The following is a 12,699-nucleotide window of genomic DNA, read 5'->3' as shown; positions in this document are numbered from 1 at the left end:
AGAACCAGGGGGTAAATTTCATCACTTTTCTCAATCTTCTGGGGCCCCCTGAATCATGGGCGGCATGGTAGCACAGTGGTTGGCACTGCTGCCTCACAACGCTGGGGACCCAAGCTCGATTCCACCCTCAGGCGACTGTCTGTGTTGAGACTGCACATTCTCCCCTGCGTCTGTGTGAGTTTCCTCCGGATGCTCCAGTTTCCTCCCACACTCACAAAGATGTGCAGGTTAGATGGATTGGCCATGGGAAATTGCACATAGTGTCCGGGGATATGCAACTGGGTGAGTTAGCCATGGGCAATGCAGGGTTACAGTGATGGGGGGGGTGGAATGCTCTTTGGGGGATGGGTGTGGGCTGAACGGCCTGCTTCCACATTGTAGGGATTCTATGATCTTGAATATACAGCAGTGTGTACTATCTGCAAGATGCACTGCTCAAACTAACCAAAAATCCTCAGACAGCATCTTCCAAATCCCCCACCACTTCCATCAAGAAGGACAAGGGCAGCAGATAAATGGGAACACCACCCCCTGCAGGTTACCCTCCAAGGCACTCACCATCCTGATTTGGAAATAGATTGCCGCTCCTTCACTGTCGCTGGGTTGACATCCTGGATCTCCCTTTCATCAGCAGAGTGTGTGTGTAACAAGTCAGTGCACCACCAAAATCTCAAGGGGCAACTAGGCACGGGCCATAAGTGCTGGCCCAGCCAACGACACTAAAATCCCAGGAAAGCCTAAAATATAAGTTGTTACCAAACACAAACAATGGCCATCATTACGCCAGCAACCCCATCGTACATAACAGGGCATGGCCATGTTCACAACCCACCTGGCAAAGGGTAAGTTCTCAATTCTCAAAAACAGGTACTTAAAAGCCTTTTAAAGTAGGGGAGGATGGCAATAACACCACTATCCTGTGCCCTGGAGAATACAGTCCATGGACCATACATGACAAGTATCTAATTGAGGGGAGCAAAGAGATATTGGGAGTGGAAGGTGCATCCTGAAAGATTCCCTTGTCTTTTCTGCAGGCCAATGTGAACAATTCGATTATAAGATGCGTCTATTGGACCGGAACTCTGAACGGAACTCCCTGGTCTCCTGACGGCTGCGAGTTGGTATTCTCAAATAAAACCCACACGGTGTGCCAGGCGTTTCACCTCTCCAGCTTCGCCATCCTAATGGCATTGAAGGTACTGTTGATCAGATTCATTCACCGCATTGAAATAACAGGCCCCCATTGGCTGGCCCGGGCAAGGTAGGCAGCTAGGGCTATGGAGCAGGCAGCCAAGGGAGATGGAGCAGGCATGAGGCTGTGACCAGGCAAGAGAGAAAGCAGGAAAAAGACATAAGGAGATGAATATCACCGCATGGGCAGTGTCAACAGCTGACAGCAGGCTCAGCAAAACAAAGTAAAAGACGTGCCTTTAAATAGCACCTGGCACAACCTCTGGATGTTCTATTTGTTCTTGCAATGTGAGTGTCACCGGCAAGGCTTTTTGACAAGGCTCACCTGCAATTGAATGGTTTGTATTAAGAGTCAACCACATGGCTATGAGACTGGAGTCACATGTAGGCCAGACCTGGTAAGGATGAAAGATTTTCTTGAGTGAAGAAATTTAGAGAAGTAAACGGGATTTCATGACAAACTGCAGCTTACAAACAAATCTAGCCTTTTGCTCCAGACTTATAAATTCTCTATACGATATGTCTCCAGGGCATCATACATTAGACCTTGTTATGACTAGTCTAATAACATCCCCATTACGCGACAGTCACCAGAAGGTTCCAATTAAGAGCCAGTTAAGTGCTGTATTGTAGGAAAAATGGAAACTAATTTCACCGCCACCAGCTCCTATACAGCAGTGTAATAAAGGACAGAAAATCTGATATAGAGATCGATATCAAACAGGAGGCTGGGGAGGACTGAACACTCCATTTTGAAAATGAACACGTCAATTATGGAGCAGATAATATCAAAATTCGGAAGTTCTGGTAAAATTGCCTTGAGCGAGGGCTCAATTATAGGTCACAAAATTGTAGAACTTTTTATGTTCATGAATTATAGTTGAGTTCAATGAGATTCTGAAGCCAGGCTGGTTGAAATGTGTCTGAAATATTTGTCCTCAAAACTGTTGCACACTGTGCTGAACTTTCAACAGTGGCAAAAATTCACACTTCTCCATATGCAGTTATTTAACAGGATGTTACTGCAGCTCAGATGAAACTGATTAAAAAGCTGACTGATTGTAACATGCCCGATTATAAATTTTACTCCAGCTGCTTACTCTGAATTACGTACTTTATTGAAATAAGTCCTTACTTCCCACAGCATCGAGACAAAATCCCATAATATTCATCTCTCCCAATGTGCACACTGTTCACCCTGGACGCCATTGCTTTATTTACTTAGCAAGCACAAATCCCTAAAGTCGAGCAGTAACCCCATGTTGGCTGAGCTCGAGGTGTTTAGTCCACCATGTAGTCATCGGAACAAAGGAACAGGAGTAGGCTATTCAGCCCCTCAACCCTGCTGCACCATTGAATGATCTGTGGCCTAAGTTGATATCCCTGCCTCTGGCACATATGTCTTTCTACATTGGCTTAGCAAAAATGTCTTTCTCTCAGATTTAAAATTAACAACTGCTCCAGCATCCATTGCCATTTGTGGAAGAGAATTTGTGTGATAAAGTGCTAAGATCTCCCCTGAATAGTCGAATTCTCAGACTATTCTCGAATTTCCAATTAATCAAAATAGTTCACCTTTACCTGACCTGTCTTTTCTTTTTTGCACTTTGGAGGCAATGGCCTGGTGATTATATTGCTAGGCTGTTACTCCTGAGATCTAGCTAATGACCAGGGTTCAAATCCTGCCATGGTCAATGGTAGAATTTGAACTTGGTACAATCTGGAACTAAGAGTTTTAATGATGACTGTGAGTCCATTGTCAATTGGGAGGGAAAAGCCCATCTGGTTCACTAATGTCCTTTAGGGAAGGAACCTGCCATCCTTACCTGGTCTGGCCTACATGTGACTCCAGACCCACAGCAATGCAGTTGACTTTTAACTGTGCCCCGGGCAATTAGGAATAGGCAATAAATGCTGGCTTAACCAGTGATGCCCTCATCCTGTGAACGACTAAAAACACCTTCTAACTTCCAGAGAAGATAGGCCTCAAATTGTATAATCTTTCCTCAAAACCTAACCCCTGATCTCCAGGTATTATTCTTGTAAACCTACACTATACTCCCTCTAAGGCCAGTCTATCCTCACTAAGGTGTGGTTCCCAGATCTGCTCATTGTACTCTAAGTGAGATCTAACCAGGGTTTTGCATAACCACAGCACAACTACTGCATCTTCAGTCCTCTAGATAAGAAGGCCAACATTCCATTGCCCTTCTTAATTACTTTCTCCATATGATTGTGGCATTTCAAAAACATAAGGGTCATCCTCAGTAAGGTACCACATGGTTTGTTTCTCTCCACAAATGCTTCAGGCTTTTGTTCTGAGTCTCCAAATTTGGAGGTTGGCTGCACAGGGAGCTTCATTTGTCCTGAATCAGTTTGGTGAGGACCCCTGGTCTAGCACACAATGAAAATATGGTCGATCTGCAACTTACCTTCATTTCCCCATCTTGCTTAACTCAACAAAAAGCAATCAACTGTCGTTTTTAAGATTTCCAATTGAACCCCAATCACATAGCCTTTTTTTTTGGTGGGGGGGGGGAGGGGGGGGGGGTGGGGAGGGGGCGCGGTGAGATTGCTACTTCCATGAAGAAATGGTACCAGACATCAGCTCAGAAATTTTGTTTTAGGTTTGTGCCATTAATGTGCATGCTGAATTCAAAAGGACATGAAGCCATGATACTGCAGTGTAGCGAGAACCGCAGATAGTCACAGAGTACGGAAACAGACCCTTCGGTCCAACCAGTCCATGCTGAAAATAATCCCAAACTGAATTAGTCCCATCTGCCTGCTCCTGACTCATGTCCCTCCAAACCTTTCCTGTTCATGTACTTATCCAAATGTCTTTTAAAAGTTGTAATTTTACCCAGATCCATCACTTCCTTTGTAAGTTCATTCCACACACAAACCACTCTCTGTGTAAAACATTTGCCCCTCATGACTTTTTAAAATCTTTCTCCTCTCAGCTTAAAAATGTGCCCCCCAGTCTTAAAATCCCCCATCCTAGGGAAAAGACAACTACCGTTAATTCTATCTCTGCCCCTCATTATTTTATAAACTTCAATAAGGTCCCCTTTCAAACTCCTACACTCTAGTGAAAAAAGTCCCAGCCGATCCAGCGTTTCTTTATAACTCAAACCTTTCATACCCAGCAACATCCTGGTAAATCTCTTCAGAACCCTCTCCAGCTTCCCATAACAGGGGGACCAGAACTAGACATATGACTCCAGAAGAGGCCTCACTAGCATCCTGTACAACCTCAACATCATGTCTCAACTCCTATGCTGAGCAATGAAGAGAGTAAAATGCATGTTGGGTAAAATAATGTGTAAGGGTGCTGCCCCACTGACACACTTCAAACTGTTGCTGTTCTCTCCTCCAAACAACTCGCTGTGTTTCTCCAGGATTTCAATACCCATGATTTCTCCTCACAGGGCTCAGGGAAATGGTCTCACTCGTTAATCTCCCCGACTTCTGTTCACAGGATCTCCCACATGTGTTTGCACTTGAAGTCATCACTTACATTGGATTAAGTGTCTCCCTGGTGTTTCTGTTACTGGCCATTGTCACCTTTGCCACTTGCCAATTGGTTAATGACACAAGACGCACCATCCACATTCACCTGTGTGTGTGTTTGCTGATCGCTGACTTCATCTTCCTTTTCGGAATCTCGCTAACTGGAAATCGGGTAAGGAATCCTAATGATTGTTCCATTGGTGACACCGCACTCAAGGGAGGTGCCACAATAAATTGGTTGTTCATGTTGTTGCCAGTCACACACTTTAATCAGATAATTGATGAGAAAGATGTTCTCTCCCACCAGGTCATAGTCTATGTATAGAGGCCATTCAGCCCCCCCTCCCCCAGTCTGTGCTAGCCCTGGAAATATTGATCCGCAGAGTCCCACATCCCCCATCTCTTTCTCCATAATGCTGCATCTCACTTCTTCCTCGATAATTTATCCAATTGCCTTCTCCCACTAGACTCCAAGGCAGCGTGACCATAACTACTCACTGTGTGAAAGCTTCATCCTCCCCTTCATATAGATATGGATGCAAGAAGCACTGGATATAGTTGACTCCTTGCGAGCCCTTGCATGCAGATCTAAGTTTCCTATTTCCTACAATCGTTCTACACTCTTTAAACTTAATAGCATACTTTCAAAAAATTGCTACCTGTGTTTTTGTTTTTGCTGCTGTTTACCTATTATTTACTTATTTATGCTACTTAACTCTGTGATCTGCCTGTATCGCTCGCAAGACAAAGCTTTTCATTGTGCCTCAGTACTCATGGCAATAAATGCAATTCAATTCAATTCATCTCTCTAGCCCCAGCCTATTCAGCCTCTCCCTCTAGCTCAAACCTTCTAACCCGGACAACAGCCTTGTGTATCCTTTTCGAACCCTTTCAGCTTTTGCCACATCTTTCCTGTAGCAGGGAGACCAGAGTTGACTGCAGCATTCCAAACGTGGCACTGTACACTCACGTGACTTGATGCCAGTTGTGGTTGTCTGAAGATTCAGTTGAGCTGAATAAGACACTGCTCTGGTGAATCTCTTTGGAACGCTGCTCCCTTTTCTAAAATATTGGCCCCACGGTCCACCTTGGGGCACAATAACTGGGGTCTGGAGCTCCAGGAGAAACACTCCTGAGCTCTGAGAGTCTAGGATCAGTACCACTGGGCTGTGATTTTAGTTTCCGCCGTGTAGGCCAAACTCGTGACTTAGAATAGTTTACCCACCACCTCTTTGTCTGTGTCCTCTGAGCCATTACATCGAAGGTCAGGGGCCCTTGTAGAAGTTTTACTCACTGGAATAGCTATGTATCGGTCACTGAGACATGCAAGAATGTCTGGAGGTTGTCCAGGTTACAACTCAAGCAGAACCACATATAAACATGTCTGCTCCCCTGTACTTAAGGTTCACCATTAAAGTCAATAATTTTTATTACCACGTTTTTTTTAAATTTATCACATCTGAGGCCTCCAAATGTTAGCTGCTTATTAACTCAAATCCTTTTGCATGCCAGTTGTTCACTTGTTCGTGGCACATGGGAATTTAGGATCAAGTGGTAGTGTTGATTAACTACCCCCTTAGTTCACTGAAAACATGAGGGGCATGTAGGGTAAATAGACAAGGTCTTTTCCCTGGGATGGGGCAATCCAGAACTAGAGGGCATAGGTTTAGGGCGAGAGGGGAAAGATATAAAAGGGACCAAAGGGGCAACTTTTTCACACAGAGGGTGGTGCATGTGTGGAATGAGCTGCCAGAGGAAGTGGTGGAGGCTGGTACAATTACAGCATTTGAAAGGCATCTGGATGGGTACATGAATGGGAATGATTTGGAGGGATATGAGCCCAATGCTGGCAAATGGAATAGATTGGGTTGGGGCCATCTGGTCAGCATGGATGAGTTGGACCAAAGTGTCTGTTTGCGTGCTGTACATCGCTATAACACTAAATGTTCAGATTTTGAATGATTTCATTCAGGGCAGTTAACAACGGGGACAGTAATTTTGAGTACAGTTGGGACGTGATGTTGAGGTTGTAGGGGATGTTGGTGAGGCCTCTTCTGGAGGACCGTGTCCAGTTCTGGTCCCCCTGTTATAGGAAGGACATTAGTAAGTCGGAGAGGGTTCAGAAAAGATTTACTAGGATGTTACCAGGAATGGAGGCTTTGAGTTCTAACTCAAAGTGGACCTCTTTCCCACAATAAAGCTGTTGATTTTTATGTACTTAATAATTTTGCAAGTCAACAGCGTGAAGTTATAGGCTGGGACTGGAGCATAGGATCTTGAAGGGTGACCTTATAGAGGTTTATAAAATCACGAGTGGTATAGATAGGGTCAGTGTCTTTCCCCTAGGATGGGGGATTTCAAGAATACGGGGCATATTTTAAGCTGAGAGGAGAAAAGGACATGAGGGACAACTTTTTTACTCATGTTCATGTCTGGAATGAACTTCCAGAGGAAGTGATGGATGAGTGTAGAGTCACAACATTGAAAAGACATTTGGACAGGTACGTGGATGGGAAAAGTTTGGGGGGACATGGGCCAAGTGCTGGCAGGTGGGACTAGTTTAGTTTGGGATAACACTCGCATGGACTGGATGGACCGAAGGGTCTGTGTCCATGCTGTCCATCTCTATGATTCTAATAAAATATGTTTCGCTTAAAGCTTAATGGTGGACCAATCAAATAACACTGCTCCTCACACTTGCCTTTAGATAAAATTGCAAGTTAGGCTCTAGGTTATCTCCTTGATATATCTTGATGGGTTTGGTCTGGTGTACAGCTGTCTGTCTGATGAGCAAATATATCTTGGATTTTCAAATAAATTGAAGCTACACCGTGTACCAGTCCAATGTGAGAGTGGGAGCTTCGTTTTAAAGAAAATCACACAAGAGCACAACAGGGGAATTCTATAGCAAGGACGATAACTTTTAAACCAAAGGCAGGACTTTAATGAGAGAAGGGAATACTTTAACGCAGTTGATTTTTATGTATTTAATAATTTGCCAGCCAACAGCTTGTAGGAATATATAGTCCAAGTCCATGGGTATGGGAATATGGTACAAATCAGCCATCATTTCATTGAATAGCAGAACAGATTTGAGGGGCTGAGTGGCCTATCAGTGTGTATCTTCCTCTGTTACTTTAACAAAGGCAATAAAGTATTGCTCAACATCTCAATTAAACCAGCAGGTACATTTCACACTGATGTATTAATGTATTCTGTTGTCACAATGTTCAGGAGAGACTGGAAGCCAATCCTTTAAGAAACATTTGATAAGGTTAATTTAGACTCAGTAATGAGCAGGATCATTTCTGACATTGTCGCTCTTTAAGCCTCCTTGATTATGAAAAAAGATTGTCCATGAGGTCCTTTTCTGATCCTCACTGCATCAACACAATGCTTATTCCTGTAGATTGTGGGTGTATGTTCCTCTTGTTAAGGCTGAACTCAAAACTTAGGTTGACTCTCCATTGCAGTACTGAGGGTGCGCAGCACTGTTAGAGGTGCATAGTCTTCTGAAGGAGACATTGAACCCATACCCCCACCCTCTCAGTGGGGGTGTATAGGCTCCTGTGACAATATTGCAAAGTGAAAAGGAGAGTTCACCTCTATTTACCTCTAGGTCATCAGCACATTGCTGTTTATGGGAGCTTGCTGTGCATGAAATTGCCGCCATCTGGTCATGATTATGACAAGGGTTAGACAACAGAAGTGCCTCATCGGCTGTAAAGTGCATTTGAACATCCTTTGTCCCAAGAGATGCTGCATAAATGAAAGTTCCTTCTAACTCTTTCTAACTGTGTGCCATTCACTGCAGCTCTGAAATGATACCGTGACTGTTCTGTTTAGATATTTTGTGGAATCATCGCAGGTGTCCTCCACTATACCTTTCTCGCAGTCTTTGCCTGGATGTTCCTGGAAGGGATCCAACTTTACCTCATGGTGCAGGTGGTTTTCGTCCCAAAGGTTCCTCTCAAGCGATACATGCTTTGGGTTGGCTATGGGTTTCCAGCTTTGATTGTCACAATTTCAGCAGCAGTTAGCCATGAAGGCTATGGCACTGAATCATCGTGAGTTTATATTTTTAAAGTGTATCTTCGTGAGACGTGAATGCATTTACGTTGATTTGTGAGAAAGGATGCATAATACGTTTCTTGTTGCATCCATAGAATTTTTAAACATGTCTGTTATGCTGCACCTTACCTCCTGGAAGTATTGATTTCACAACGTGGAGTAGTTAGCTTGTTAGATAGCTCAACCCAACTGGCTATTCTTTGCAAGGGATTCCTGACATTGTGTCCCAGTGTATCTTGGACAACAGACAAGTGTAACATACCACACTCAATCTCCAGTCAGACACACAAGGTTGTAACTAGGAGTGACTGATCCCTCCTGGCTATGGGAAATGGGTCCTGAGGCCAGTTTTAGCACCTTTCTGGGATGTAACTCAGATGATGGGGAGGTGCCAGAGTTCGACTGGGGTGGACAAAGTCAGAAGTCAGATGACACCAGGTTATATTCCAATGGGCTTATTTGAAATCACAAGCTTTCGGAGCGATGCTCCTTCGTCAGGTGAAGTCAGGTGACTTTCAAAGGTTATAACCCAAAAGCCCAAGTCAATGTCCCAGCAGCATGGGTTCAAATCTGACCATGGCAGCTTTTGGAATTATGAATTCAATCTGGAATTGAACGTTCACAGTGACCATGAAACTCTTAAGAGTTGTTCTAAAGACCCGACTAGTTCACTCATTTTGAGGAGGATATTTGCAATCTAGGCCGACTGCAATATGGCTGACTCTGAACTGAAATGGCATGCCACGTTATTAGCTTCACTGGCAGTTCAGGGGTGGGGGAGGTGATAGCATAGTGCTATTATCATTGGACTACTGACCCAGATAATGTTCTGGGGAACTGGCTTCGAATCCTGTAAAGGCAGATGGTGGAATTTGATTTCTGTAAAGAATCTGGAATTAACAGTCTCATGACAAGCATGAATCCATTGTGGGCAAAACCCATCTGGTTCACTAATGTCCCTTAAGGAAGGAATCTGCTATCCTTACTTGGGCTGGACTACATGTGACTCCAATGTGGTCGAGTCTTCTCTTCCCTAGGAAATGCTGGTCTAGTCAGCGACACCCACATCCCATGAACAAATGGAAAAGTTGCTAACCCCAAATATAAGAAACACGAGCAGGTGGAGAGCCCTGTTCAGTATCATTGTGTCTAATCTTGGGTTTCAACTTCACATTTAACCCATTCTCTATAGTCCCTCAAGAAATCAGAACATACACTTTTGCATCCTCAGATATATTAAGTGATGGAGCCCTCTGGGACAGAGAATTTCAAAGATTCGCCACCCCCTGAGCAAAGACATCTCAGTTTTAAACACTTAGTCCCTTATCCCAAGACTGCCCCTATGTTTTCGAGTTCCCAGTGTAAATTTTCGGTGTATATCCTGTGTAGCGCCTTCTGATTCGTGAACATTTTCAATGAGATCACCTCTCATTCTTCTAAACTCTAGAGAATGTGGGTCCAATTTGACCTGTGCCTCCTCGCAGGGACAAAGTTACTGAGCTATTCGATCGACCACCTACAATGCAAGTCCAGCTTTTTCTTAAACATGGACATCAAACCAGCACACAGTGGTCCACAAGCAGTCTCTCCAAGACCCAGCCCCCCCCCCCCCCCCCCAATCCTTTACAATTGTAGTGAGTCTTTTTTATTGGTGTGTTCCAATGCCTTACAATGAAGACCAACATGTCATCCCATTAAAAAAATGTAAAAATATAATCTGGGTGGGGAATCCGGAGTAGGACATGCCAGTGAAGATTTCCCAGTTTGGATGAGCAAGGAAGGATTTTAAAATTCTTTGTAACCCAGGGAACCAGGGGAGTTGTTCAAGTGAACCTTATCAAGGCCAGGGGTGTGCCAGTTAACTAACACTTTGGAGAGATGGAACGTAGTGTTATAGGAGCCTGGGTGCTTTCCAAATGACGTTGCATTTTTGACCATTTTTGAACTTCGAATTGCAGGTGTTGGCTTTCGATGAAGAATTTCCTTCCTTGCAGCTTCTTTGTGCCTGCTCTACTGATCAGCATTGTAAGTTTGATTCAAAGCATCAGTTCAGTCTATTATTGCAACAAGTTTCCGATTTGTGCCCTTGGAGGAAGTGGGAGGTAGAGTGATGGGAGATAGGAGGGTAGAAGGAGTTGGTAAGTGATGGGGGTGGTTACAGCAGGGAGGTAGAGACATGGATTGATGGGGGTTGGTAGAGAGAGAGAGAGAGAGACAGATGGAGACCAGTGTAATTCAAAGCTCCTGTTGAGATACATGAAGTCACAACACCGTAGCCAATCTCCCCTGTAACCACCTGCCACTCAGAATAACACATTGGACATGTATCTTAATTGACAATTCTGGGTCTTGCACAGTTAATGCCTCACCAAGTTCCAGTGCACTCTGACAGATGTTCTCATGGCTGTGATGTTCCTTCAGCTTAAATAGTTCAACTCGACTTCCCGCACTCAAAGACAAAGACCTCAATAAAGGGTTAGTGAACTCCCAGTGTGCAGAAGACCAAGTTTGGTCACATAGTCTGCCGATGTCTAGTGACACATGAGGCAGATTAAGCTTCTGTCTGCTCCTACAGCTGGCTTTTCCCTGAGCAGGTTGCCAGTGTGTTCACCGGTGACCAGAACGTGAGATGGAGAGGATCCCACTGGCATCACACGTGGCTGATCAGACCTCGCTACCTGCCAGAGACCTATTAGGAGTCACGGGTTGACCTGCAACCTTTCCCTCGGCAGACCCTCAGCCTGTCTACATCACTATCGTGCCATCATTGGCCATCAAGTGAGATTCAAAGCCACAGCTTCTGGGTCAGAGGCACGGACACTACCCACTGCACTCTTCTTATATTGCTCACATCCAACAAAGGCAATTTTCGCAGGATTTTCCGTACCCTGTAACTCAGCATCGATGCAGTGCAAGCAGTTCCAGTTTTCCATTGTGTTATCATCTCTTCCCCTTGAAGGTAGCAATTCTCACTGCAGTCATGTCCCATTGATAGTGGGGTCCTCCTCTGCTTTATCAACTAAATGGCATTATTTCCTTACCTTAGCCTGCATGTTGAGTGCAGAGGGACTATTCAATTGACACCCAACCCTTGTCTTATCCTTATTCAGCCTTCAGCCACCTTCACTTCCGGAAGGAGTTTGTCGGATACTGACCTGCCCATGTATTCCTCTCTGAAATCGGGATATTAAAACCCTACCGAAGCATCCCAATCACCTCCCGACTAAGCTCAGCCAACCCAGTAGGTACAAGGGACTGACTCTAACAACTCCTGGTGTTAATGAAGAATAGCGATTTACGGGATAAAAATCACTAACACTCCCAATTCGATTATGGAATACCTTCTGTTAACATTTCTGAGCACTTTTGCAAAATTTAATATTTTACATTGTTTTCCTTCTTAATTACAGATCAATTTTATCTTCCTTTGCAAAACATTAATGACGTTGAAAAAGAAGCTGTCAGATGTCATTTCAGAAAATAAGACACTGGGAAAACAGAGGTAACTATATAACCAGCTTGCTTTAATTTGTCCCTTCTGACCGAATGGCAACTTACATTTCCAATGCCTCACATCAGTTTTACACCTATTCATTGTCTTCTCCATTTTTTACACCTATTAAGTTGATCTCCATCTTGGGTTAGTGGGTAGCTGAACTGTCCAAATCTGGAGCTCCAAATATCCATGACTTGCCTGTCATAGACTCACAGAGATGGACAGCACAGACACTGAACCTTCGGTCCAATTCATCCATGCCGACCAGATATCCTAACCTAATCTAGTCCCATTTTCCAGCACTTGGCCCATATCCCTCTAAACCCTTCTTATTCATACACCCATCCCGATGCATTTTAAATGTTGCAATTGTACCAGCCTCCACCACTTCCTCTGGCAGCTCATTCCATACATGCACCACCCTCTGT

At 44.3% G+C, this 12,699-nt stretch overlaps 1 protein-coding gene across 1 annotated transcript in view; it reads left to right on the top strand.

The window, feature by feature from the left end:
* The window catches only part of LOC122552179 (adhesion G protein-coupled receptor E3-like), an 87,393-nt gene that overhangs the window by 56,180 nt on the left and 18,514 nt on the right, over window positions 1-12,699 (top strand). The window contains exons 9-13 of the mRNA XM_087983112.1: window positions 1,035-1,196; window positions 4,673-4,876; window positions 8,551-8,771; window positions 10,734-10,800; window positions 12,186-12,277. Of these exons, the coding sequence (XP_087839238.1) occupies window positions 1,035-1,196; window positions 4,673-4,876; window positions 8,551-8,771; window positions 10,734-10,800; window positions 12,186-12,277 (746 nt within the window). The remainder of the gene's footprint in view (window positions 1-1,034; window positions 1,197-4,672; window positions 4,877-8,550; window positions 8,772-10,733; window positions 10,801-12,185; window positions 12,278-12,699) is intronic.

The sequence above is a fragment of the Chiloscyllium plagiosum genome, unplaced genomic scaffold, assembly GCF_037043375.1.
Source record: "Chiloscyllium plagiosum isolate Xiang-an unplaced genomic scaffold, Cpla_swu_hap1 HiC_scaffold_45, whole genome shotgun sequence".
NCBI lineage: Eukaryota > Metazoa > Chordata > Chondrichthyes > Orectolobiformes > Hemiscylliidae > Chiloscyllium > Chiloscyllium plagiosum.
The sequence above is the reverse complement of the archived record's forward strand: the minus strand, read 5'-3'. Positions and strand labels throughout refer to the sequence as shown.